The sequence below is a fragment of the Schistocerca gregaria genome, chromosome 2 (genome assembly GCF_023897955.1).
Source record: "Schistocerca gregaria isolate iqSchGreg1 chromosome 2, iqSchGreg1.2, whole genome shotgun sequence".
Lineage (NCBI taxonomy): Eukaryota > Metazoa > Arthropoda > Insecta > Orthoptera > Acrididae > Schistocerca > Schistocerca gregaria.
The window spans coordinates 568,233,764-568,260,926 of NC_064921.1; the positions used below are offsets into that span (position 1 = coordinate 568,233,764).

The 27,163-nt window shown below is 44.5% G+C and overlaps 1 protein-coding gene across 1 annotated transcript in view; it reads left to right on the forward strand.

The window, feature by feature from the left end:
* LOC126332783 (juvenile hormone esterase-like) overlaps nt 1–26,446 on the forward strand; it is a 64,014-nt gene extending 37,568 nt beyond the window's left edge. Inside the window, exons 8-10 of the mRNA XM_049996664.1 lie at nt 3,391–3,544; nt 10,976–11,111; nt 25,953–26,446. Of these exons, the coding sequence (XP_049852621.1) occupies nt 3,391–3,544; nt 10,976–11,111; nt 25,953–26,115 (453 nt within the window). The 3' untranslated portion in view covers nt 26,116–26,446. The remainder of the gene's footprint in view (nt 1–3,390; nt 3,545–10,975; nt 11,112–25,952) is intronic.
* Nucleotides 26,447–27,163: the final 717 nt, after the last annotated feature.

The following is a 27,163-nucleotide window of genomic DNA, read 5'->3' on the forward strand; positions in this document are numbered from 1 at the left end:
TACCTTTCGCAACAAGAATGGCGCACTGTTAGGAGTGAGTACAATCTTTAGGATTGCTGTAGGAAGCCACAGTACTGCTGTAGTACGGATAACAAGTGCATCACAGTGTGGGTGCAGCAGTTGGAACTGTGAACTATGCGCAGCAGAACGTCGAAATGTAACTCCGACTCTCCGTACCATTCTGGCGGTATATGGGCCAAATACAGTGTCACGCACAGGCATAATGAAATTGTGCCAACAATCTGACGGAGTCCGCAAAGGCATGGATGACGCTTATCGGCAAGGCCGGACATCGAGATCGACCAAAGACGATACCGACGAGGTAGTCAAATCGAGTTGCTGATTCGCAACAGACGCATATTTTCAAACGATGAGGACGTTAACACAGCGCTTCTCGAATGGCTCCGTGAAAAGGTTCCGACTGTCGATTACAGCAACCTGGAGACAATGTTGTCATGTTTCTCTGTCAAACTCAAGTGTAGTGCAGAACTGAATAAAAGTTATTTGGTCTCCCATAACAAAGTGCAACTTACTTTTTGAAGTCCCCTCGTAATTTCCTTTTAATTAAACAACCTTATAATGATTTTAAAGCTTTTCTGTATGTCTTGTCTCTTCGTCTGTTCTGACGTACTAAAACCAAAATATGGTTTGCGTGTTCTACTCTGCCCTGCATTATCCTCCTTCTATTATTCCAGTAAATGCCAAGTTATATTATCATGGATGCCATAGAAGATCATAAATTAATTTTGGTGGGGATCCGCTATGCTGCTATCATATAAACAGTTCACAATAAAAGCTTGAACTTTAATTGGTTTCTCTGGTTTCCTTCACTTTGTACGGAAGTAAATTTTTGACGCCATTAAGAAGTGATCCAATTCAATACCTTTTCTTCGACAAACTTTGGTGGGTGCAATCTGTCCAGGAGATCCCTCATTTATTATTACAGAATTTATAATAGATCTATACCCTCTTGATGGACAGGTAAATTTGTCAATATTTTTCTTGCTAAAGAAATTATCACTAATTTTAGCGTGATTAAGTCTAGCTGATTCTCGAAGTATTTTTCCAAAATAATGCAAAATACACAACTTTGAAAGCACACTCAGAGTTATGGGAACGCTTTATTGGTAATATAGAGCACGATTTACATGGAAGACCAACTATCACCTATAAAGTGACGAAATATGTGGTAAAAATATAGGACAGTGGGGACAAGTAGCTCATTGTAAAAATTATGGTATGATAGTCTTATCCAGATATCACCTGAACTTAATTGTTCGAAAGATCTAGCCGGTGTTGATTTGGCAGGAAGGAATATATCAGCCCAGTTTTAGGAAAGGTCAAGGTCCTATACTTATCTGACATTGCGTTTGAATACGACTTTAAAACAATCGAAACACGTTCATAATATCTGTTGACATAAAATGCCGCTTGACAATCTAAAATGATGCAGGACAGTCTAAATTCTCAGGTACATGACATCGCAAGGACGACTGTAGGTGATGCATTTTATTTCATAAACGTGAGATATCTCTAGTACCTTTTATCTTTCTGAAACCAGGCTTTTCCTCATACAACAGATCCTGAGAATTTAGATCGTCCTGCATCATTTTACATTATCAGGAGACAATTCATGTCGACAAATATTAAGAACGTGTTTTGATTATATTAAAGTCGTATTGAAACGCAATGTCAGATATATCTAGGACCTTGACCTTTCCTAAAACCGGGATTTTACTCGTATAACAGATCCTTGGTTTTATTTTACATATATTTGAATGAAAAACTAAACGATGGATGAGGAAAAGCCTGGTTTTAAGAAAGGTAAAGGTACTAGAGATATCTCACGTTTATGAAATGCATCACCTGAGAATGTACATTTTCAAGCGATATTTTATGTACACAGATATTATGAACCTGTTTTGATTGTTTTAAAGTCGTATTCAAACGCAATAACAGATATGTATAGGACCTTGACCTTTCTTAAAACCGGACTTCTATATATATGATTGTGCCATAGTTCTCGCACTCTCCCCATGCTGTCTTCTGGATGGCGTGGACGATATTTTTCTTATTAGTTATTTAGGTGGCACTTCCAGCAATGACTTAAGAATTCCAAAGGCAGATTTTCTGTTCCTTCCGAATTATTTGTTCACAAATCTTCTTAAGCTCTATTAAAAGCTACTGGTAGGTCAAGCATGACTTCCTTATCGACCCCAACTTCTTCTTTTGTCAACAGACAGATCCTCCCCTCGTAGAGCGTCTCAGTGTACTGTTTCCACATGCCCTGTGTCACCTCTGTGTTTCACAACTGGATTCCTAATATGTCTTAAAGTTGACGACCAGGCCTTTAATTTCAGCGAAGACTGCTTTGACTCTTGTCCTTCCGGTGATGGCATGGATGTGTGTGATGTCCTTAGGTTAGTTAGGTTTAAGTAGTTCTAAGTTCTAGGGGACTGATGACCTTAGCAGTTAAGTCCCATAGAGCTCAGAGCCATTTTTGAACCTTCCGGTAACCAGATAACATTCCATTTCCTACAATTTTCATGCAACCAACTAATTTCATTCATAAGTCACTTGTATTGAAGTTTTACTTCATTTTCATGAATATTTTTACACAATTAAAGGAATTCTTCTGTTATCCAAAGCTTCTTCACAGTTACCTTCTAGTTCCATAGCTTCCTGTCCAACTTCTGATATCTCCCTTTTAGGGATGTCCATTTTTCTTACTCTTACCTGCCATTGAGGTGCTCATTATGAAATTATCTACGCCATCAGGCAACTTCAAATTCACTTCACCGTTAATCATTACCTCAGTTGCCATTTCTCTTCACATCGGTTCTTTCAACTGGCATAGAGAGTACCTTCTCTCTCTTCCTCTGTAACATAAGTAATAAGCAGACTACAGCTTATGAATTGTTTATGTCAATCAAATTCTTTATAATCAAAGAACACTACTTCCTAATTTATTTTCTGTACGGTTATTGGTGTGTTGACCTCCGATCTGTTAGAAGTCTCTAAAAAGAAATTTCTCCATTTTTACGTTACTATGTTTTTGTGTTACATAGCACATAAAATAGTGTCTCAACGTGCCACTAAAATTCAAAGTACGTTTCTTTGCATGGGAAACGATACGTACGGATTCGACACTTTCACTGTTAGTACAGCGTAGTAACGTCTCACGACCCTCTTCCGCGCCACTGTTTTCTTTGGTTTTGCCTAAATGAAAGGACGCCATACTTCCTTTGGAATATGTTTATAATGAATAAAGTATCGTTTATAGCCAGGACTGCAGAATGAAAATATAATCCTCCAAAATTCTGGCAGATGTATTAGAGCTTAGGAATGAGGTTGATGAATCTAAGTCTTAAGACGTTTCTCTTGTTACAGCTGCGCGGTGACATCGTCTTCAATTATCCCGCCTTTGTGGCGGCACGGGTGCAGTCTGCAGTCGCCGGAGCACAACCGGTGTATTTCTATCACTTCGATGTCGTCACCAATCTTAACTTGTCCAAGAAGATCTTAACCAAAGAACACATTGCAGGTAAACAAATAATTCTGGACATGAAAATCTCCTAGAATTTTTCTAGCACAAATTACAGAATATCGAAGTTCCATACTTAATCGAAGTATAAGAGGCGATCGAAAGGTTCCCGATCGAATGCCGTGCAGTGAGCTAATTTTCTAACCGATTCACCAGGTTGAAGTTTGGTAAAACAACGTTTCCTCCTGCGCGAAGAAGTCCATAACTGCCTGCTGCACGTCCTCCTCCGACAGGCATTCAAGTCCTCTTTTAAGGGACCGAAGGGTTGATGATCATGTGGTGGGAGATCGAGACTGTAAGACGGCCGCTCGAATGTCGAGTGTACTGGAGAAGGCTGGCTTCCAGTTCGACCGACATCTTATGTCAAATCGCGTGCAGCACTGAACATTCCATAGCGATGGTTTTCGACAGCCATGCTTTCTCCATTCTTCATTCTCCAGTACATACCTAACGGTGTTTGTCCCCCGGCAGCCAAGAAAAGAATAATAGCCTGTTGATACCGTTAGGACGCACTTGATAATAATGTCGAAATTAAAACTTTGAGGACGGGGCGTGAGTCGTGCTTGCGAAGCTCAGCTGGTAGAGCACTTGCCCGCGAAAGGCAAAACTCCCGAGTTCGAGTCTCAGTCCGTAACAAAGATTTAATCTGCCAGGAAGTTTCATATAAGGGCGCACTCAACTGTAGAGTGAAAATTTCATTCCAGAAACATCCTCCAGGCTGTGGCTAAGCCATGTTTCCTTAATATCCTTTCTTCCAGGTGTGTTAGTTCTGCAAGGATCGCGGGAGAGCTTCTGTGGAGTTTGGAAGGTAGGAGACGAGTTAACGGCGAAATTAAAGCTGTGAGGATATGAAACTTCCTGGCAGATTAAAACTGTCTGCCCGACCGAGACTAGAACTCGGGACCTTTGCCTTTCGCGGGCAAGTGCTCTACCAACTGAGCTACCGAAGCACGACTCACGCCCGGTACTCACAGCTTTACTTCTGCCAGTACCTCGTCTCCTACCTTCCAAACTTTACAGAAGCTCTCCTGCGAACCTTGCAGAACTAGCACTCCTGAAAGAAAGGATATTGCGGAGACATGGCTTAGCCACAGCCTGGGGGATGTTTCCAGAATGAGATTTTCACTCTCAGTTCAGTTGGTAGAGCACTTGCCCGCGACAGGCAAAGGTCCCGAGTTCGAGTCTCGGTCGGGCAGACAGTTTTAATCTGCCAGGAAGTTTCATATGAGTGCACACTCCGCTGCAGAGTGAAAATCTCAATTCTGGAAACATCCCCCAGGCTGTGGCTAAGCCATGTCTCCGAAATATCCTTTCCTTCAGGAGTGCTAGTTCTGCAAGGTTCGCAGAAGAGCTTCTGTAAAGTTTGGATGGTAGGAGACGAGGTACCTGCAGAAGTAAAGCTGGGAGTACCGGGCGTAAGTTGTGCTTCGGTAGCTCAGTTGGCCTCAGTCGGCCTTTGGCTGTGGAGCGGTGCGGTACGTCCCGGCCGCTCCGTGTCGCGTTTCCGGGTGTGTTGTTGTTTACCGCGCCGGCGCGCTAGTGTTACGTATTGCCGTCACGTTCCTGACACACGATGGCTCTTTCGTATCGGAAAGCCACGATCAAGCTGCAGTTCGACACTACGTACTCTAGACCCAAGGCCCACGAAGTAGAGCGTTTTTTACGCGATGTGGTACATGTTGATCCTAACGAGCTGATCGGTATCCACTTATCTATTGTCTCCAGCGTCGTATATCTTAAGTTAACTGACGACGAAGCATGTGACAAACTTCTCAGACGCTCGACGGCAGGTTATCGGTTCTGCCACTCAGACGGAAACGTGGGTGTGGTGACGCTTGAACGTGCTGGATTGGGAATCCAAAATGTGCGCGTGTTTGAGCTCCCTTTTGAAGTTCCAGCGGATTTGGTCACCCTTGCTCTTCGACCCTATGGAACAATTCTCGGCCACACGGCCGAAAAATGGAAGACCTTCGACACCTACCCTGTCCTTAACGGGGTGCGACAAGTCCGTATTGACCTGCATCGCCATATTCCTTCGTATCTCACGATCGCTGGTTGCAGGGCAATAATTATTTACGACGGTCAGCCGAGAACCTGCTCCGGTTGTGGCCAGACGGGACACATGCGTACCGAATGCCTGCAACGCCGTCTCGCGCAGACACCCTCGACCGACCAGATTCGTCCGTCGACACCGACCTCTCTGCCGATTACGTATGTTGCGGCGGCGAGACGGGAGACGCCAGCTGTATATGACGACCCCACTGTATTGGTGCGAGCTTTGGAGGACCCTGCAGTAGCTTCCACGGAGCCCCAAGCGTCTTTCAGTGCTGATGCTACTGATGTCCTTTCGTCGGACCCCGGCGCACCGTCACAACGGCTCACCGACGGTGCGATGGAAGTTGAAGCACAGGATGCAGCGTCCTCCCCTTGCCCTACGTCGGAAACAGAGGCGCGGCAGCGTAAGCAGAAATCACCCAAGCGTCATAAGAAGCGGCGCAAGACAACCGACGACGTAGAACAGCCCGAGGCGACACCGCTGGATGACGAGGTGCCTCAACCGCTCCACTGCGCCGACACAGGCGACCCTACCGTCTCATACGGTTCGACGTCTTCTCCCACTACCGCTGGGTCTGGACCACATGGGGATGCGGGAGATCACCGCAGCTCCGACACCGGGGATGCACCCTTGCCTCCGTCTGCCTCTCGAGATCCAGTGGTGTCAACGTCCCTGGGCGACTGGGCGCAGGAGATGGAGTTGCAGGATGCGTTTCAGAACCAAGACGATGCACCGATGCCGGTGGCAGCGTCTACGCGGCCGGCGACAGACGCCTAGGACGGCATGAGCACCTCTCGTCGCTGCCTAGCACTTCGCAAGACCGGCGCTCCACGTCACGACTACTGCCCTCCTGTCATACCATGGTCACCTCCCGAGACTTAATGGACCAGGCATACCGCCTCGCCACGATCAACGTCAATGGCATTACATCTGATGTCAAGACCTGTATGCTGAAGGATACGTTACGCGCTGCGGATCTGGACGTTGTTTTCCTTCAAGAAGTCCGATCAGGACTCTGTCTCGATGCCTACGGATATGACGCTTACACTATGCCTGCAGATGTGGGCGGCGGAGGTACGGCGATTCTACTGCGGGAAGGGATAATGGCCACTGATGTCTCCTATTTACCGTCGGCCCGGGGGGTCGCACTCACGATTGGTACAGTACGTCTGGTGAACTTATATGCTCCTTCAGGCACCGGCAAAAGGAGAGAACGGCGCACCTTTTTTGCCGAAGATATAGCCCCGCTCTTCCAGGGCAATACCGACCACTTGGTAGTAGGCGGCGATTTTAATTGTGTGCTCCGCCCATCCGACCAGGAGCCACACTATACCACCTGCCCGGCACTCCAGGCACTTGTACAGGACTTGGCCTTGTTGGACACCTGGATCATCCAACACGGCGACCGTCGAGCACACACCTACTTTACTAGTCACTCCGCGAGCCGTTTGGATCGAGTCTACGTCACCCGCGGCCTACGATCGGCCGTTGTCGACGCTGAGATGTGGCCGGCAGCGTTCACGGATCATCTCGCATATGTGTGTACTCTCATCCTTCCCCGCCAGCGCGTCCGCCGAAGTAGGGGTCCGTGGCGCCTCAATGTGGCCCTTCTTGATGAGATAAATTGCAGACGCGCAGTCGAGTCCACATGGAGCACTTGCCACCGGCGTTTACCCGCCTACCGTTCTGTACTTCAATGGTGGTTACGGTGTGCAAAACCCGCACTGTGCCGAACATTAGTCAGCTATGGACGCGACCGAGCGCGCTGGTATACTGCGACTACTGATTTTTACTATACTGCGCTCCGCGAACTGGCTGTACAACCGCCGTCGCCAGAGCGACAATCAGCAGTACAACGCGTCAAGGCACAATTGCTTCGTATCAACGCCGTACGTCTTGCGGGTGTGCGGGTGCGAGCGAGGACGACTGATGATGTTCGTGGTGAACGACCTTCCCTCCACCATATCATTCAAGAACGCCGAAGACGCAAGAGGCAGCTCATTACCGAGGTTGAGACGGAGGACGGGCGACGCGTTGACGCACAAATGGATATCGTCCGAGCGTTCACACAGTCATATAAACTTCTTTACGAGAGGGAGTCCCACATGAATGTAGGGGTCAGGGAAGTCCTATCTGACCTACCAGTCTCTCGGAACCTACAAGATGATGCTACGCTCTTGTCGGCGGTGACTTTGGAAGAACTGCGAGAGGCTCTGTTGCGTGGCTCTCCCAACAAAACGCCTGGCCCTGACGGCCTCCCTCTTGAATTTTACAAGCGGTTCTTTGATCTCATGGGCCCAATGTGGGTCAGGATGTACAGTGAACTCCTGGACGCCGATTTTCAGGTACCATCTGACTTTACTGAGGGTCTCTTGATCCCTGTGCCCAAACCCGGCGGAGGCCGTCGCCCTCTTGATTTTCGCCCGTTGACAATGCTAAACACTGACTATAAGCTGTTGACACTCATGCTTCGTGAGAGGCTCAAACCTACGGTAATGGCGGCCATTCACACTGATCAAACCTGCATCGGGGGCGACACTAATGTGTTTACGACTTTAAGCACCTATAGAGACGTGGTGGCGCTCATGCAAACTGCCGCCTCCAAGGCGCTCTTGTTGCACTGGACTTCGACCATGCTTTCGACCGCGTTAACCATGGTTTCCTGCGTGCTGTTATGGAACACATCGGTGTCCCGCGTCTGACGACGTCTGTTGTGCTTCGATAGATCCATGGGGCTGTCACGAGGATTATGATCAACGGCTGTCGGTCCGCCCCCGTCCGTGTCAACAGGTCCGTCCGGCAGGGTTGTACTCTTTCTGCCATGCTCTTCGCCGTTGCCCTCGAACCAGCTCTTCACGGACTAAGGCGACGCTTAGAAGGACTTACCCTCCGTTCCGTAATCTTTCGATGTGGTGCATACGCCGACGATGTGATGTTCTTAGCACGGTCTGGTGACGAAATACACACGGCGTTTTCCTGGCTCCACCAGTATGGGGCGGTGGCAGGCAGTGTGCTCAACCTTCGGAAATCACGCTACATGGAGGTAGGACGAGGAATGCCTGCAGGTCTGGCCGTACCTCTGACAAAGGTCCCGATGCTCAAGTGTTTAGGGATATCACTCCATCGACAAATACAACGCACGGCGGCCTTTACGTATCGTATGGTCTTACGACGACTCCGTTTAGAGGCTCGTCTCAATAAATTCAGATCATTGAACATTTTGCAACGCGCCCAATACGTTAATGTGTACATGGCTTCTCACCTTAACCATTACGCCCATGTACTGCCGATAACGGACACGATGGCTTCCAGGATACAGGCAGTGTTTGGACACGTGGTGAACGATGGTGCTGTTTTCAAGATCCGTTTTGTTACGCTTACTTTACCCTTCGACAAAGGCGGTGTTGGACTCACTCACGTCAAGCACAGAGCGCTGGCACTGTATCTCCGTTCCATGAGGCGACTCTGGCTTTCACCAACAGCCAGTCTCCCAGGCCTACTGATTGAAGAAGTGGCCCCACGTACGCTGTACCCACCGGTACCAGTTGGACACTTATCGCCCTCGCTGTCACACATTAGAACGTTTTTCGTAGAGCATAGCTATGTGTTGCGGGTTATATCGGAGACACGGAATCCGACAGCGAAGACTTATTATAATGCTCTCCAGCACTGGACTCCGGATAACGACATTGTACGGCGCCATCCTACGGTCGACTGGCCACGAGTATGGCGAGCCATCCACGCGCCGTTCCTGTCTACTTTCGTGCGGTCGACGTGGTATGTGGTCGTTAACGAGAAACTTCCAACCCGACAACGGCTGCATGCCATTCACCTAATTGACGACCCTGTGTGCCCCCGTTGCACGACGTTAGACACGGACGAACATAGACTGAACTGTGGCCCCGCGCGTGAGTGCTGGAAACTGATCCGCCAGATCCTGGCTTTCCTGCTCCGCCGCCCCTACGTTTCGATTTTACCCCAAGAACTCTTTCATCCCGACGCTGTCTATTTCCCTATGACCCGGATGAATGCGGTTAATTGGGTACGAGGAATGGCGATACACTACATATACCGCGATGGAGACAAAGACGTCCTCGATTTATGGTACTATATGATCGACGAGTTTCTGGTCTTAACGAACAGACAGGATTACCGGAACCTTTTTGCGAACTATTTGGGTTCGTCATTCATGGACCCACCACCCAGCTGGGGTGTGCCGGGTGTGAGAAGACATTAACTTGTAGATGTGATCTTTCCACGATTCCCCTATGGTAACAGAAACAGTCTCTGACTGTGTGCAGCGGCCCCGGGCGCTCCAACGATTGGTGGCTGGTGATGTCCAATGCAATGACGACCGCCCGTTCCTGGCCGCCCGCCTAGCAATGTGACCGCGGCGAGCAAGATGGCCCTTTTTAGTTCACTTTATTGGCAACCTTTTGCGCATGGCTGCCTTGTTTTTTTTATGCATTCTCAAAAAAAAAATGTAGTTAGTAGTTTGTGAAATAAGCATTGTAGGCTGTGATTATATTTTTGTTGAGCTTAATAATTAGTGTGTGTAGAAACACCATTTTCTTTAAGTATTCATTGACATATTTCTGTACATGTTATTTGCATAAGTGCCTTAGTACAACTTCAGTTTTGTGGCTTTGTCATCGCATTTCCATGAAAGTAACCAAAAAGATGGGAGGTTATTTTATGCACAGGCTGATTTTTTCTTTTCTTTTTTTGTAATATTTTTATTTTCCATTTGAAGTGTAAAATTTGAGCTTAATTGTTATGTTCTGCACCACAAAGGTGAAGCTTTGTAAGACTTTTCCCAATAAGTTGTTTTCTTGTGTACTATTTTGTAATTGAATCTCATTTGTATTAAAAAATAAATTTTGTACTATGAAAAAAAAAAAAGTTGGTAGAGCACTTGCCCGCGAAAGGCAAAGGTCCCAAGTTCGAGTCTCGGTCGGGCACACAGTTTTAATCTGCCAGGAAGTTTCATATCAGCGCACACTCCGCTGCAGAGTGAAAATCTTATACTGTTTTAGTCTGCCAGGAAGTTTCATGTCAGCGCACACTCCAGTGTAGAGTGAAAATTTCATTCTAGAATGTCGTCGTAATTCACGTTTCCGTGTTCACCTCTCACACGTTGCAAAGTCACGAATGTCAAAGGAACCTCCCACATATTTTCTAGTGCTTATATACCCGAAATGAAGTGGCGCTACGATGCATTCACGCTGCAGGAGCGCCCTAAAGGGAAACTTTTTGATCACCCCTTATAAAAGTTTACAAGTGTTATTGTATGATTTCATGTTGAACCACTTTTAAAGAAAATAAATAATATAGTATCTAACAGACCCTGCAGTGATAATTGATTATATTTATAGGTGCCTCTCATGGCGATGACATCGGCTACTTGTTCTCGGGAGAAATGTTTAAAGACGTACCCAAAGGACCAGAAACGGTGGAAGGAAAAGTAATAGCGCGTATGACCCGCATGTGGACGAACTTCGCCACTAAGGGGTAAGTACGGTAGCTGAATAATACTATAACTTGCGATAATACATCTATACTGTAGATGTGGCTCTTCTTCATCAACTCGACTTACACAACGACAAGGTATTTAGTTTGAAATAAAATAAAAACATACCTAAGACATAGGAACAGAAATATGCGATAACAGAGGTATGTAAACTCTTCGGACAAAACACTTGTAATCCCCTTAACAGTACACGCTGGTCCTATTTGGAGCACTGTGGATGATGCAGAATTGCTTATGTTCGGTCATAGGACCATCCACTACAGGTGTAAGTCATAGCAGTGAAGTGCTCTGTACGTGGTAGTCAGTTGTATGGGATCAGCGCAGTGAGATCGGTCGACGTGAAGACGTGACTCAGTTACAGACGCCATAGAGCCTAGACTTTCCATGACCATACAGCGAATAAAGTTGGCCGATTTGTTGGTGTACCGCCTTGGCCTGTCAATCGTAAGTGATTGGTTTGACAAGTCTGCTAAATTTCCATGAAATAATGGAACACTTTCGTTGCGCCTCCGGGGTTGTAAACTTAATTATTCCAAGGAACGTATAAAGAATTTCAACAGTGTTCAGAGCATAATTGTTTCTTGAAAGTCGTCTAAATTGTTCAGTGGTCGCCTGCGATTGAAAATGGAGAAAACCAAAGTTCGTGCTGTTATTAAACATTTTCATTTGAGGGGGTGATCTGCCGTACAACTAAAAACAGAATTGGAGAGTCTGCAACGTCACTAAAGACCATTTACTTTTCAATCCATAAATTTAAAAGTGGTGAGACAAGCACTGAACACGAAGCACGGTCCTTCTCTCCAGTTGTGATCACCACAATGGAAACGGCTGACAAAATCGACGATATGGTAACACAAGATCACCGAACAAAAATCCTTGTGATTGCTGACGCTGTAGGCATCGGAACTGAGCAAATGCATAATATCCTGCAAAGGGATTGGCAATGAAGAAGATGTGTGCGTGGTGGGGTGCTGCGATTACCAACAAGCAATCAAAAGCGTATCTCATACAGCAATTCAGCACAATGTATGGTGGAGTTTAATCGCAGTCCACAAGAAATTTTGCGTCAGTTTGTAACTGCTGATGATACATAGATCCATCATTACTCACTAGATTCGAAACGGCAGTCAAAGAAGTTCACTGAAGAAAGCAAGGATAATTTTTTTGGCAGGTAGTATAGTGTCTAGGTGTCTACCACTGTTTTCTTTTAGTTGTTTGGATTTCCAGGGAATAATTCTATAGAATACATGGAAATATACAGAAACACATCTAAACTCTGTTATTCACTTTTGCATCGACTGAAACTTGCTTTGGCTCAAAGAAGACCAAGATGGGCACACAAAAAGTTGCTCTTTTTCCAGGATAAATGACTATCCTACACATCAGTGATAATAGTGGAGGAAGTGCCTGAAATGGGAATTAAATTGGTTCCTCATCCACCCTATTCACTAGAGCGCCAAGTGACTTCTTCCCGTAAATATCTTGAAACTTTGGCTTGTTGGGAACATATTTTCATCAAATCAGGAAGTGATAGTTGCAGTCAACGAGTATTTTTGCAGTCAACTACTATTTTCAGAGTTTGATAGAACGTATTTTCCCTATTGGATGAAAAAGCTGGAGAAACGCTGTAACAACCGTATACCCCTCGAAAGAAACTCTGTCGAGAAGTAAGAAGAGTTGTTTACGAAACAAACTTTTTATCAGACGTATCAAATAACCTTCGAACTAATCATAGCCATGTAACACGCCGTAAGACCGGTGGGTGTATAAAAATGCTAACCGACTTAGATTGGAAACTTGTGTTACGACTTGCTACTGACTGTCGGTTTGAAACCAGACAGGAATTGCTGCTGTCAGTGAATGCAGGCCCATTGCAAGCAGTTTTCGAACAATAATTGCGAAAGAGACTGCATCGAAGGGAAACTTTGATTCTGGTGCCTCGCAAAGGACCAGTGCTTTCAGCGACACTGCGTAGTAGCCAGCTAGAAGCGTGCTGAATGGTCCGAAGAGTGGAGATTTGGCCCCATTTCAGATGATTTAAGGCGATGAATGCACAGAAAGCCCGACGAAGTGTTTATTCCGCAATGCGTGGACAGTTGCGTTTAGGTTGGAGATGATTCTGTGATACTTGTGAGAGTTAATTTCGTGAACTAGAGGCAGAATGTTTATTTTAACATTATCGGTGACAGGGTGTCGTCCATTCTTCTACATCTTCATCTTGCAGGTTGACAGATGTCACGTCCTAAGGCCTGCCCACCCAAGTTCCTGGTTAGGCGAACGTTACTGTATTCAATCACACCTTGACTTGCCCCCAAAATAATATAACATTACACCCTTTGTAAGACGTCCACGACTGTTGTCAAATACAAGTGGAGCGAAATTATTCATCATCAAAAATATGATGCACAAATGCGCTCCGCTTTCAATTGACTAATCATTTATTTCGGTAAAGTGGTACACGCGGCCCGGGTTTCCCGATGTGAATCCCACCTTCAAGCGCTTGATTGAATACAAGACTATTGTACCAGTGATTTAAAGTATCCTACAAATTTATCAAGTACCATGCGAGTTCCCGTGCAGGTGAGGCATAAGAAGGTTCTTTGAGTCAACCAGAACCACACCGGGTAAACGGGACCATGTAAGTGACCAGCCCACCAAATGTCGTGGACGGCCAACCAAATCGGCAATGTGACGCCTGAGTACACATATACGTCAGAAAACTGTCGTCACCGGAACTAACGCCAAGGGTGTGACGGACAACCGAAGTTGTGGAAGGGAATCCGACCTTCCTCTCTACTATCACCGTCAAAACTAGTTCAATGCCCCTGACGATACGGCATAAGGCCAGGAAAAAGAAGATTATGATGAACTAAAGATTAAGATTGAAAAAAAAATACGAGAAAGTATGAAATTAAGGAGATGGGACCTGAATAACTCTAAGGCATCTGAGATTGTTCTGAAAGTCAAAGGGAGCAGTAGGCAACGAATGACTGAAAGAAGGGGAAGGAATATTGTAGAAGGTGAATGGGTAACTTTCAGAGATGAAATGGTGAAGGTAGCAAAATGAGTAAAAGTACAAGAACTAGCATAAACCCTTGGATACAACAGTGAGTACCGAACTGATGAAAGAAGAAAATAAAAAATTGCAGCAAAATAAGCAGGCAAAAGGGAACACATACGACCCAGAAATGCTGATTGCTATAGGAGCGAAATGGCTAAGCAGGAATGGTTAGAGGACAAGTCTAAGTCTTTACTAAAAAGACAGATGCCCCCTAAAGGGAAATTAGAGAAGCCTTAGGGAAACGAGAATCTCACGAGCCCAGATGAAAAATCAGTGCTACGCTGAATGGTGGAAATAACACATAGAGAGACCATGCAAGAGAAAGGAAGTTTGAACCAATGTTATAGACAGGGATGAGGAAAGATGTATGGGATGGGAGATGTGATACTGCAAGAAGAATCTGAGAGAGTGCAATAAGCCCTAACTCGAAACAAAGCTTCTGGAGCCACTGATGCTCTTCGGAAAGCCTGCCATGGTAAAACTATTCCACCGTGTATGCAAGCTAGATGAAACAGAGGAAATACTCTGACATTTCAAAAATTATGTGCTGGAAGGTACGAATATTACTGAACTAACAGACTGATAAGTCATGGTTCAAAATACCGACACAAATCAATTATATGAAATTGAAAAACCGGTAGAAGCCAACCTCATGGAACATCTGTTTGTGTTCGGGAGAAATGTAGGGCCACTTATCCTAAAAGGTAATGTCAACAAGGGTAACCTACCTTCATACCATTTATAGACGAAGAGAAACTTTTTGACAATATTTTCTGGAATGCGCTCTGAAATACTGAAGGTAACAGGACTAAAATACAGGGAACGACACATCGTTCAAAACTTTTACAAAAACCAGAATGCGGTTATGATTTGATGGATGTGAAAGGGAAACCGCTGTTCATTAGAGAGTGAGACAGTATTGTAGCCTATTCTCGATGTTATTTAATCTGTGCACTGATGGATCAGTAGAGGAAACAAAGGAGAAATAAGCAGAAGGATTTATTCAGAGCAAGAAAATAATGTTTTGAGGTTTGTCGATAACATGCAATTCTGTCAATGACAGCGAAGGCCTTTTCTTGTACACTTCCCATGTGAGGTGAGTCTCTGCGAGGACGCACTGCTTATTTTACCTGGTCCAAAAATAAATCACAATAGGGTGTAACTCAATCTACGTATACATCTACATCTACATGGATACTCTGAAAAACACATTAAAGTGCTTCGCAGAGGGTTCATCGAACCACCTACACAATTCTCTATTATTCCATTCTCGTATAGCGCGCTAAAGAACGAACAACTATACCTTTCCGTACGAGCTCTGATTTCCCTTATTTTATGGTGGTAATCGTTTGTCTCTATGTAGTTTGGTGTCAACAAAATATTTTAGCATTCAGAGGAGAAAGTTGGTGATTGGAATTTCAGTAGATGTTTCTGTCGCAACGGAAAACGCCTTTCCTTTAATATTTTCCAGCCCCAATCCTGTATCATGTCATTGAGAGTCTCTTCCATTTTTCGCGATAATACAAAACGACCTGTCCTTTTTTGAACTTTTTCGATGAACTCCATCAGTCCTATCTCGTAAGGATCCCACATCACGCCGCAGTATTCTAAAAGAGGACGGATTACCGTAGTGTTGGTCGTCTCCTTAGTAGATCTGTTACATTTCCTAAGTGTCCTGCCAACAAAAGGCAGTCTTTTGTTAGCCTTCCCCCACAATATTTTCTGAGAGTTCCTTCCAATTTAAGTTGTTCGTAATTTTAATTCCTAGATATTACGTTGAATTTACGGCCTTGACATTTGACTGATTTATCGTGCAACCGAATTTTAATATATTCTTTTTAGCACTCATGTGGATGACCCAACACTTTCCGTTATTTAAGGTCAATTACCAATCTTCGCTCCAAAAATGGTTCAAATGGCTCTGAGCACTATGGGACTTAACATCTGTAGTCATCAGTCCCCTAGAACTTAGAACTACTTAAACTTAACTGACCTAAGGACATCACACACATCCATGCCCGAGGCAGGATCCGAACCTGCGACCGTAGCACTCGCACGGTTCCGGACTGAGCGCCTAGAGCCGCGAGACCACCGGGGCCGGCAATCTTCGCTCCATTCAGATATCTTTCTAGATCGTTTTGCATTTTTTTTTTTTTGAGCTTCTGATGCCTTTATTGGTCGATAAACGACAGCGTCCTGTGCTAACAACATAACACGACTGCTCAGATTGTCGCTCATATCGTTTATATTGATAAGGAACAGCAAAGGGCCTACACCACTACCTGTGGGGAAACCAGATATCACTCCTGTTTCACTCTGACATGGCCAGCCGTTGTGACCGAGCGGCTTTAGGCGATTCAGTCTTTAACCGGGAGACCGCTACGGTCGTAGGTTCCAATCCTGCCTCGGGCATGGATGTGTGTGATGTCCTTAGGTTAGTTAGGTTTAAGTAGTTCAAGGCTCCAGGGGATTCATGACCTCAGTCCATCCCATAGTGCTCAGAGCCATTTTTTTTTCTCTGACAGGAGATCACAAATCCAGTCACATAACTGAGACGATATACCATAAACATAGAATTTCACTACAAGGTGCTTGTGTCGTACAGTGTCAAAAGCCTTCAGGAAATCTATGTACATGGTGGTCCATTGATCGTGACCTCACAAAGTAAGAGTCAAACGACAAAACTACAAAGAACGAAACTTGTCTACCACGAAGAGCGAAACCGGATGGCGCTGTGGTTGGCCCGCTAGATGGCGCTGCCATAAGTCAGACGGATATCAAATAAGTTTTTGTAAAAAGGAAACCCCACTATTATTACATATTCATGTAGTACTTAAAGTAATATGAATGTTTTAGTTGGACCACTTTCTTCTCTTTGAGATAGATGGCACTGTAATAGTCACAAACATTTGACTCACAATTTTAGACTAACAGTTAGATTTCTTAAATTAAATTGCAGAATGTAGGTACGTTTGAACATTTTATTTCGGTTGTTCCAATGTGGTACATGTAACTTTGTGAAATTATCATTCCTGAGAGCGCATGCCGTTACAGCGTGATTACCTGTAAATACCATATTAATGCAATAAATGCTCAAAACGATGTCCGTCAACCTCAATGCATTTGGAAATACGTGTAACGACATCCCTCTCAACAGCCAGTAGTTCGCCTTCCGTAATAATCGCACATGCATTGACAAGGCGCTGACGCATGTTGTCAGGCGTTGTTGGCGGGTCACAATAGCAAATGTCCTTCAACGTTTCCCACAGAAAGAAATCCGGGGACGTCAGATCCGGTGAACGTGCGGGCCGTGGTATGGTGCTTCGACGACCAATCCATCTTTCATGAAATGTGCTATTCAATACCGCTTTAACCGCACGAGAGCTATCTGCCGGACATCCATCATGTTGGAAGTACATCGCCATTATGTCATGCAGCGAAACATCTTGTAGTAGAACAGGTAGAACATTACGTAGGGAATCAGCATACATTGCACCATTTAGCCGCCAGTGTGACCGAGCCGTTCTAGAAGCTTCAGTCTGGATCCGCGCGACGACTACGGTCGCATGTTCGAAAACTGCCTCGGGCATGAATGTGTGTGGTGTCCTTAGGTTAGTTAGGTTTAAGTAGTGCTAAGTTCTAGGGGACTGATGACCTTAGATGTTAAGTCCCGTAGTGCTCAGAGCCATTTGAAACATTTTGCACCATTTAGATTGCCATCGACAAAATGGGGTCCAATTATCCTTCCTCTCATAATGCCACACCATACATTAACCCGCCAAGGTCGCTGATCTTCCAATTGCCGCAGCCATCGTGGATTTTCCGTTGCCCAATAGTGCATATTATGCCGGTTTACGTTCCCGCTGTTAGTGAATGACGCTTCGCCTCTAAATAAAACGCGTGCAAAATAAAATCTGCATCTTCCCGTAATTTCTGTTGTGCCCAGTGGCAGAACTGTACACGACTTTGAAAGTCGTCGCCATGCATTTCCTGTACCATAGAAATATGGTACGGGCGCAGTCGATGTTGATGTAGCACTCTCAACACCGCCGTTTTTTGAGATTCACGATTCTCGCGCAATTTGTCTGCTACTGATGTGCGTATTACCCACGACAGCAGCTAAAAAGCTACTTCGGCATCATCATTTGTTGCAGGTCGTGGTTGACGTTTCACATGTGGCTGAAGGCTGAACGCTTCCTGTTTCCTTCAATAACGTAACTATCCGGCGAATGGTCCGGACACTTGGATGATGTCGCCCAGGATAACGAACAGCATACATAGTACACGCTCATTGGGCATTTTGATCACAAAAGCCGTACATCAACACGATGCCGACCTTTTCCGAAAATTGATAAACGGTCCTTTTTAACACGGGTAATGTATTACAAAGCAAATACCCTCCGCACTGGCGGAATGTTACGTGATACAACGTATTTATACGTTTGTGACTATTACAGCGCCATCTACACAAAGCGAAAAAAGGTGTCCAACTAAAACATTCATATTTCATTACGTACTACACAACTATGTAATAAAAATGGAGATTCTAGTTTAAAATAAACACTGTTGATATCCGTTTCACCTATGGCAGCGCCATCTCGAAGGACAACCATAGCGCCGTCTGGTTTCGCCCTTAAAGTCAGACGAGTTTCGTTCATCGTAGGTTTTTTCGTTTGACGCTTGTTTCGTGAGATATTTGGACCGGTCACTATCAATGGACCACCCTATACACGTAATTGATCTTAAATCCCTTGTCAATAGCATTCAACACTTCATGCGAATTAAGAGCTAGTTTTCTTTCACAAAAACGATTCTCCTAATTCCATATTGAGTGTGTGTCAATAGACCGTTTTCAAATATTTCAAATGGCTCTGTGCACTATGGGACTTAACATCTGAAGTCATCAGTCCCCTAGAACTTAGTCCTACTAAAACCTAACTAAGGACATCACACACATCCATGCCCAAGGCAGGATTCGAACCTGCCACCGTAGCGATCGCGCGGTTGCAGACTGAAGCGCCCAGAACCGCTCGGCCACTGCTTTCGGCTAGACCATTTTCATTGAGATAATTCATAATGTTCGAACACAATATACGTTCGAAAATCGTTCCTGCATATCGACATTAATGATATGGACCTGTTATGAAGTGGATAATTCCTACTGCCTTTCCTGAATACTAGTGGGACCTGTGCTACTTTCCAGTTTTTGGGTGCGGATCTTTCGTCGTGCGAACGCTTGTATATGATTGTTCAGTATGGAGCAAATACTTCAGCATACTCTGGTATACGGTCTAGATCAGAAGGCTTGCCCTTATTAAGTGATTTAAGTTGCTTCACCACACCGAGGATATTCACTTCTACGTTACACAAGTTGGCAGCTGTTCTCAATTCGAATTCTGGAATGTGTACTTCGTCTTATTTTGTGAAGGCATTTCGGAAGGCTGCTTGTAGTCACTCTGTTTTGGCAGCACTGTCTTCGACAGGATCTCCATTGCTATCACGCACGTAAGGCATTGATTGTTTCTTGTCGCTAACATACTTCACATACGACCAGAATCTCTTAGGATTTTCTGTCACGTTTCGAGACAAAGTTTCGTTTTGGAAACTCGTATATGCATCTCGCATTGAAGTCCATGTTTAATTTCGAGTTTCTGTATAAGATCGCCAGTCTTGGGTATTTTGCGTCTGTTTGGCATGTTGCTTTCTTTGTCTCTGCAACAGCTATCTGATCTGTTTTGTGTACCAACGAGGATCAGCTCCGTCATTTGTTAATTTATTTCGTATAAATCTCTCAATTGCTGCCGATACTGTTTCTTTGAATTCAAGCCACATCTGGGTCACACTCATATTATTAATTTGGAATGAGTGGAGATTGTCTCTCAGGAAAGCATCTAGTGAATATTTATCGGCTTTTTTTAATAGGTTTAATTTTCGTTTATGTTTAGAGGATTTGAAGGTTACAGTATTCAGTCTCGCTACAATAACCCTATGTTCACCAATCCCTATATCCGTTTTGATGCTCGTAATTAATTCAGTATTATTTTTTGCTAAGAGGTCAAGTGTGTTTACACAACCGTTTACTACTCGCGTGGGCTCATGAACTATCTGCTCGAAATAATATTCAGAGAATTAGTTTAGCACAATTTTGGACGATTTTTTACGCATACCTTCGAAATTAATCATGTATTTTCTCCAACATATCGAGAGTAAATTAAAGTCACCACCAAGTATAAACGTGTGAGTCCGGTAAGTGTTTGAAATGAAAGTCAAGTTTTCTTTGAACCTTTCAGCAACTGTATAATCTGAATTGGGAGGTCAGAAAAAGAATCGAATTATTGTATTATCGTTGCCAACAATGACCTCTGCCCATAGTAACTCAGAGGGACTATCAATCTTCATTTTCACGACACGATAAACTACTTCTAACAGAAACAAATACGCCAGCACCAACCGAGTTTAGACTATCAATTCCGAACACTGTTAGGTTCTTCGCAAAAATTTAGGCTGACCGTATCTCCGGTTTTAGCCAGCTTTCAGTGCCTATAATGATTTCAGCATCAGTGTTTTCTACTAGCGCTTTGAGCTCTGGTACTTTCCCAACACTGCTACGACAATTTGCAATTGTTATACCGCTAGTTCCTGTGTCTAAGTTCTTCCTGTGTCCGGCCTGCACCCTTTGTAACTGAAGCTATTCTTGTATTTTTCCGAGACCTTCTAACATTAAAACAAACTAACACCTGCTACCCGTGTAGCCTCCTTCTGCGTATAGTGAACACCTGACTTATTCAGCGGAACCCGAAACTCAACCACCTTTTGGCACAAGTCGAGGAATCTGCAGCCTACGTGGTCGCAAAACCGTCTGGGCCTGTGTTCAGACCCTCAGGTCGGCTTTGTACTAGAGGTCCGCAGACGGTCCTGTCGACTATGCTGCGAATGGTCAACTTTGATTTCATCTTGCAAAACAAGACTGGCAGCCCTTACCACTTCTGGTAGCCGCTCGAAACCAGAGAGAATATCTTCTGATCCAAAGTGATACGCATCATTGGTACCGACGTGAGCAACCACCTGCAGTTGGGTGTACCCTGTGCTCTTCATGGCATCCAGAAGGACCCTTCCCACATCTGGAATGACTCCACGCGGTATGCTCACGGACTGCACATTCGTTTTCTTTTCCTTCTTCTCAGCCAAGTCCCCATAACGCGCATAACGTTTCCGCTCCCAAATATCAATAATCCCACACTGTATGTATGTCCGGAAATAACTGGCTGAGAGGTTTCCTCTGTAACGGACAGGCAACAGAATCTGGCTCAGTAGCAGTGCCAAGCACAGACAGCTCCTGGAACCTGTTTGTCAGACAAACCCGGGAGGCCTTAAGTGCGGCCGCCCGGCAAGTCTTTCACCGCCTGCTACCTCCCACTCGAGCACAGGTGAGGGGTCATACTCAGTGCTTCCAGTAACTGGGCTGGCCACCGGTGAGGACCGGTCGGGGGATTAGGACGTCCTGGACGTCCGTTGGATCCCCACAGCTGGCCCACAGTAGTGGGGCCCATCCACTGCACCTTCAAGCTGTGTAACTGAAGTCATCACAGCCTGAAGCTGAGAGCAAAGTGTCACCAAATCGGCTCGTATCCGGACACCAATATCGCCGATCCTGTCCACACTGAAGGAAAACTAAACTATGCAGATAACCAGACTATCGGCTGTGCTGCGCAACCGTACTGTACACCCTGAAGAAAACGCAGGAACTGTGTCTAATACCTTACATTAATATGTAGAGATTCAAAAACCTAACTATCTAAGCATTCAGGTGAAATTAAATAATTCGCGCCTGATTAGGATCTTGTAATATGTCCAAAATCGGTTTACTTTATGGCACAAACAAAAACGCGAGAACTGTGGCTATTAGATATTAAATAAACACCCAGAAACTCAATAAACTATTTGAGCAACATAGATGATATTATAAAATTCGCTCCTGGTTAGGAACTCGTAAAAGTCCCGAAATCGGTTACTTCCCTGTAGCTGCTTGTGTCTCGACCGGCTACTGCTTGCTGACTGCATTTCATTGTGATGGTTTCAACCTTCCGGCGGTGCACGCTGTCTGATGGTGACTTATTTTCTTCAAAGACGAACCCTTTGCCACTCTGCATAACTACGCAATATGTTGGAGGAGCCTTGCCCGGTTCTCCTCAGCTTTCATATTAGTCTCGATAGTGTTGAGAAGCGTCCGATAGCCAGCGTGGTACCGATCCAAAACGTGAGTGTGCCATCTCCCAGCTGAACTGTCGTACTGCGTGCCTGAGATGTGCATTAGAGCCTTTCTGCCTGCCTGTAATACTGTACTTCACAACGTTTCGAGTGGAAATATTGTGTAAGTAGGCTGTTTAGTTTTTTTTATTGGTAACGCCGCCGCCACGTAGCGCTCTGTATAAAAATCACTGGCTGTGCCGTGTGCAGTCTGTGGCTGGTTTGCATTGTTGTCTGCCATTGTAGTGTTGGGCAGCGGCAGCTGCATGCTAACAGCGCGTAGCGTTGCGCAGTTGGAGGTGAACCGCCACTACAAGGACTGAAGTGGGTCTACACCATTGATGACTCACCAATACCATTATTTCTACAAGGACTGCACTGGGTCTGCACCTCTGATGGCCCACCAATACCGTAATCTCTACTAGGACTACAATGGGTCTACTCTGTGACGACCTACCTACCAATATTCTTTAAAACTTCGACTGCTCTGTTGTGGCCCATTACCTGTCTGCATGTCAAGAGTCAGCACTGTCTTTCCATTGAAAGGACAACACTACCTCTTCACGACTGCATGGAAATCCACTACTTCCATGTGCATTTTCTTTTACTGCTCAGACATTGAGCAAAACCACTGCTATTTTACTGTGATGAGCGATCAGCACTGTCCTTATGGACTGTGAGAAAAGTTTACCTTTTGACCAACATTGTATCGATAAGTGTGTGCATTTCATTTATTTGTTATTGTAATTATGAAAATTTTTTTCAAATCTGTATTGGCCACTGCCCAAAACAATTTGTTAATTTTTTTGTGGGGAGCATGGGGGCTATGTAAGTAGGCTGTTCAGGTTTTTTTTATTGGTAGCGCTCTGTATAAAAATCACTGGCTGTGCCGTGTGCAGTCTGTGGCTGGTTTGCATTGTTGTCTGCCATTGTAGTGTTCGGCAGCGGCAGCTGGATGCTAACAGCGCGTAGCATTGCGCAGTTGGAGGTGAGCCGCCAGCAGTGGTGGACGTGGGGAGAGAGATGGCGGAGTTTTGAAATTTGTAAGAATTGGTGTCATGAACTGATATATATATATATTATGACTATGAAGGTAAATACATTGTTTGTTCTCTATTAAAATCTTTCATTTGCGAACTGTGCCTCAGTAGTTAGTGACTTCCATAGTTTGAATCTTTTAGTTAGCTGGTGGTAGTGGCGCTCGCTGTATTGCAGTAGTTCGAGTACCGAAGATTTTTGTGAGGTAAGTGATTTGTGAAACATAAAGGTTAATGTTAGTCAGGGCCATTCTTCCGTAGGGATTTTTGGAAGTCAGATTGCGTTGCGCTGAAAATATTGTGTGTCAGCTTAAGCACATTCGTGTATAATTGTTCAAAGAGGACGTTTCACATAGACCAGTCCTGTATAATTTTTCTAAGGGGACGTTTCAATTGATAGTAATTTTGTATTTTATGATTGTTGTTTTGCTAACAGTCATACGTAAATACAAGTGTCCTTACTAATACTGAACAAACAAACACACACACAAAGAGAGGGACAACAGGAAATGTTGACTCTTCAATCACCAAACAACATGTCAAAGGCCGTGCCGAGGTGGATACAACGGTTGCTGTCGGATGGTTGCAGTTGTGCACCGCCGGACGTGGCCAGCACCGTCCTGATACGCACCGTGCTGTTGGGATAATCGCCATGGTGGCATGGTTTTCCTGATCGCCAGTGTCCTCTGTTAAACTCCAAACCACTCCACAGTACGTCGGATGGGGGCGTTCAACTTGGCAGGCTCTTTAGTACCATTGGAAAGGAGTAGACTTTGTGCTGTCACCAGGTTTCATCTACTAGCTCCTCCCATCTTCACGGACACGACAGTGCACTACACATACACACCACTGCAGTCATCAACGCTTAAAAGACATACTTACATACACAGCTCTCACAGTTCGAGAACGAAATATATCTGCAGACGCGGACAATAAGAAAAACCTTTCCAGTCAGACGGCTGAACCTGTCCTTCTCGGTCCCACACCCATAAATGCCAGGTGACTTAACTTTTGCTTTACGAAACAAGAAAGAAACTTTACTGTTAACAAATGTATCTTGCATTTAACCCGTTACGAGCAAATTCTCAGCTAACAAAGTAATATTTTTCAAGTCCTCCGACAATTAAATCATGGCTTGCGCCGAAGCGTATATTTTATGTGAGCGTAATTACTTGAAAGCCTTCCGATTTGAGAAGCAACTTTAACTGATCCATATTCCATTTTGAATCAGGAAATAATTTCTTAAACCTTTTGTATAATTACTGAAAAATTGTTGTAAATATTTCAACGTTACCGTAATACTTCCCCTTTTTCATGAAAAATTTTACGCTGCGTTGTTGCCCTCTTGGATCAGAAACTATTAAGATCTAACTTGTACTAACCTTGACTCAAAATACAATATCTCTGAAACTGAACGAGGCCGGCTGGTGTGGCCGAGCGGTTTTAGGCGCTACAGTCTGGAACCGCGCGACCGCTACGGTCGCAGGTTCGAATCCTGTCTCGGGCATGTATGTGTGTGATGTCAGGTTAGTTAGGTTTCAGTAGTTCTAAGTTCTAGGGGACTGATGACCTCAGAAGCTAAGTCCCATAGTGCTCAGAGCCAAACTGAACGAGGTTTTCTCAGTGGGAAACAGTGCCTTTAGTCTGGAGGATGTTACGGATACGGAACTCCAAACTGCACGTCGCTATGATGCTTCATTTCCATTCCTTTTAAACTGCCTCAACAAAAGTCACGGAATTGGTGGTCCAGATAGAGGATGTGGTGCTTATGACGACCAATTGTGGGAATTAGATGCAGTGTACGGTGCGAGCGTAGACACGGTATGTCAGTGATCTGTTCCAGGCAAATGTGTAGTGACCATAAAAGCACATCGCTAGGTACCTCAGACTGAACGTGGGATGGTAATCGATACAAGCGTGGCTCATAGCATTTCAGAAGTAATACGAGAATTCTTGTCTCGTAAGTCAACAACATCTAGAACGGATTTTCAACCCCGCAGACAATGTTTCCACATATAAGCTGTCAGACTAGTATTTCGCGAGTAGACATGACGTCACATCCGCATTGTACACCAATAGGTTGCCGCTGATTGGAATGTGTGGTGTCAGGAGCCCATTCCTACTTGGATGAGGGACCTATGCGCTGCATAGGCATTAGCAGTCGCCATCCAATTCGTGTCCTGAAACTCCGAGAATAATTACAGAGAGGGCACCAGAGATGTTAACGTATCCATCAAAAGGGCAGATAACCATGAAGCTTATCGGCTCTCTTTGCAAGTGACGCAGCGGAGACTTTTAGGATTGAACCTAGAATACCCGTAAACAGTTTTCGTGTCAAATAATGAACGTCACCACCTTTTCTTGCCAAATATCTATCCTTTCTATTTATGAATTCGTTTATGTCACGCCATCTTGCTTTTTTTCAAATGCATATTGTTTGTCTCTGTGTTGTAACATTCATGATTATAATTTTACAGGAATCCCACACCAGATCCGGAAGATCCCATTTTGTCTGTGACATGGACTCCATTCAAGAAAGACAATAGCTACTACCTGAACATCACAAAGGATGGACTTAGTGTCGAGAAAGACCTCCACAAGGAAAGAATGGATTTCTGGGACAAGCTCTACAGACAGTAAAAGCATGATTGTGCTCAAGACACACACCATGAGTGGTGCTGCTACGCATTGCAGTGTTATTCCCTAGACTCAGAAGTAACTTAACTGATTTATGTAGTGCGGTATCACATCCATTTGTGCTTGTTGCAACCAATAAACTAAGTTCCTATTGAGGAAATCCCAGGTCAGCAAATAAAAACTCAGAATATGATAAAGCAAAACTAGTATTTCATATCAGTTAATGAAGACACTGTCCATGCTGAATAAAATTCTTCAAAAAATAGTAAACATGTTCGCTGTCGTATCCTTTCCAGAGGCACAACAGGTCGTATATCCCAAAAATCTATAACGCCAGCTAACAAGAACTGATCAGTCATTTGTTTTCTATTCTCCCTTACAACCAACAAACCAGACATGCAAATAACTTCAGTGTGGAAATTAACACACAAAAGACAAAACACGATGCACTGGCGGATGGTATGTGAAACTCTACGACTCAGACTAGTATGATTTGACGTTGTGTCAACTCAGGGACGGGGAAAAGGGGATGAAGAGCTGTCAGCTTTACCGTCGACGACGTCATTAATGACGGAGTTTAACGTGCGACAATGGTCACAAATTGGTGCTGACATTTTTAAAGGACCCATCGCTGAATTTCCTTAACCTATATAAAGAAAATATTGGATATCTAAATTATGATGGTCGTAGGGGCATATCAATTTCCATCCTTCCGAATTCAGTTGCTACTCTATCAGTATTCTGCTTAACTTTAATTTACCTCCTCATTCAAGTTCTCCCGCTATTTCATATGGGTGGTAAAATTTCATTCATGTCACAAATTTGGACATTCAAATAAACAATATCGACATCTATAATATTTTCATAATTATGAATTAAATACAAACACCATTTTTGAATGTGTACTGTAACATTATCAGACATGTGCGCTACTGTAACATTAACTGTAGGTAACTATCGTTCAACTTTTGTAGCCTGCGAAAATGATTCTAAAATTGTATGCTTCATTATACATGAAATTGAAAGACCTATATATTGTTTTAAAATATAA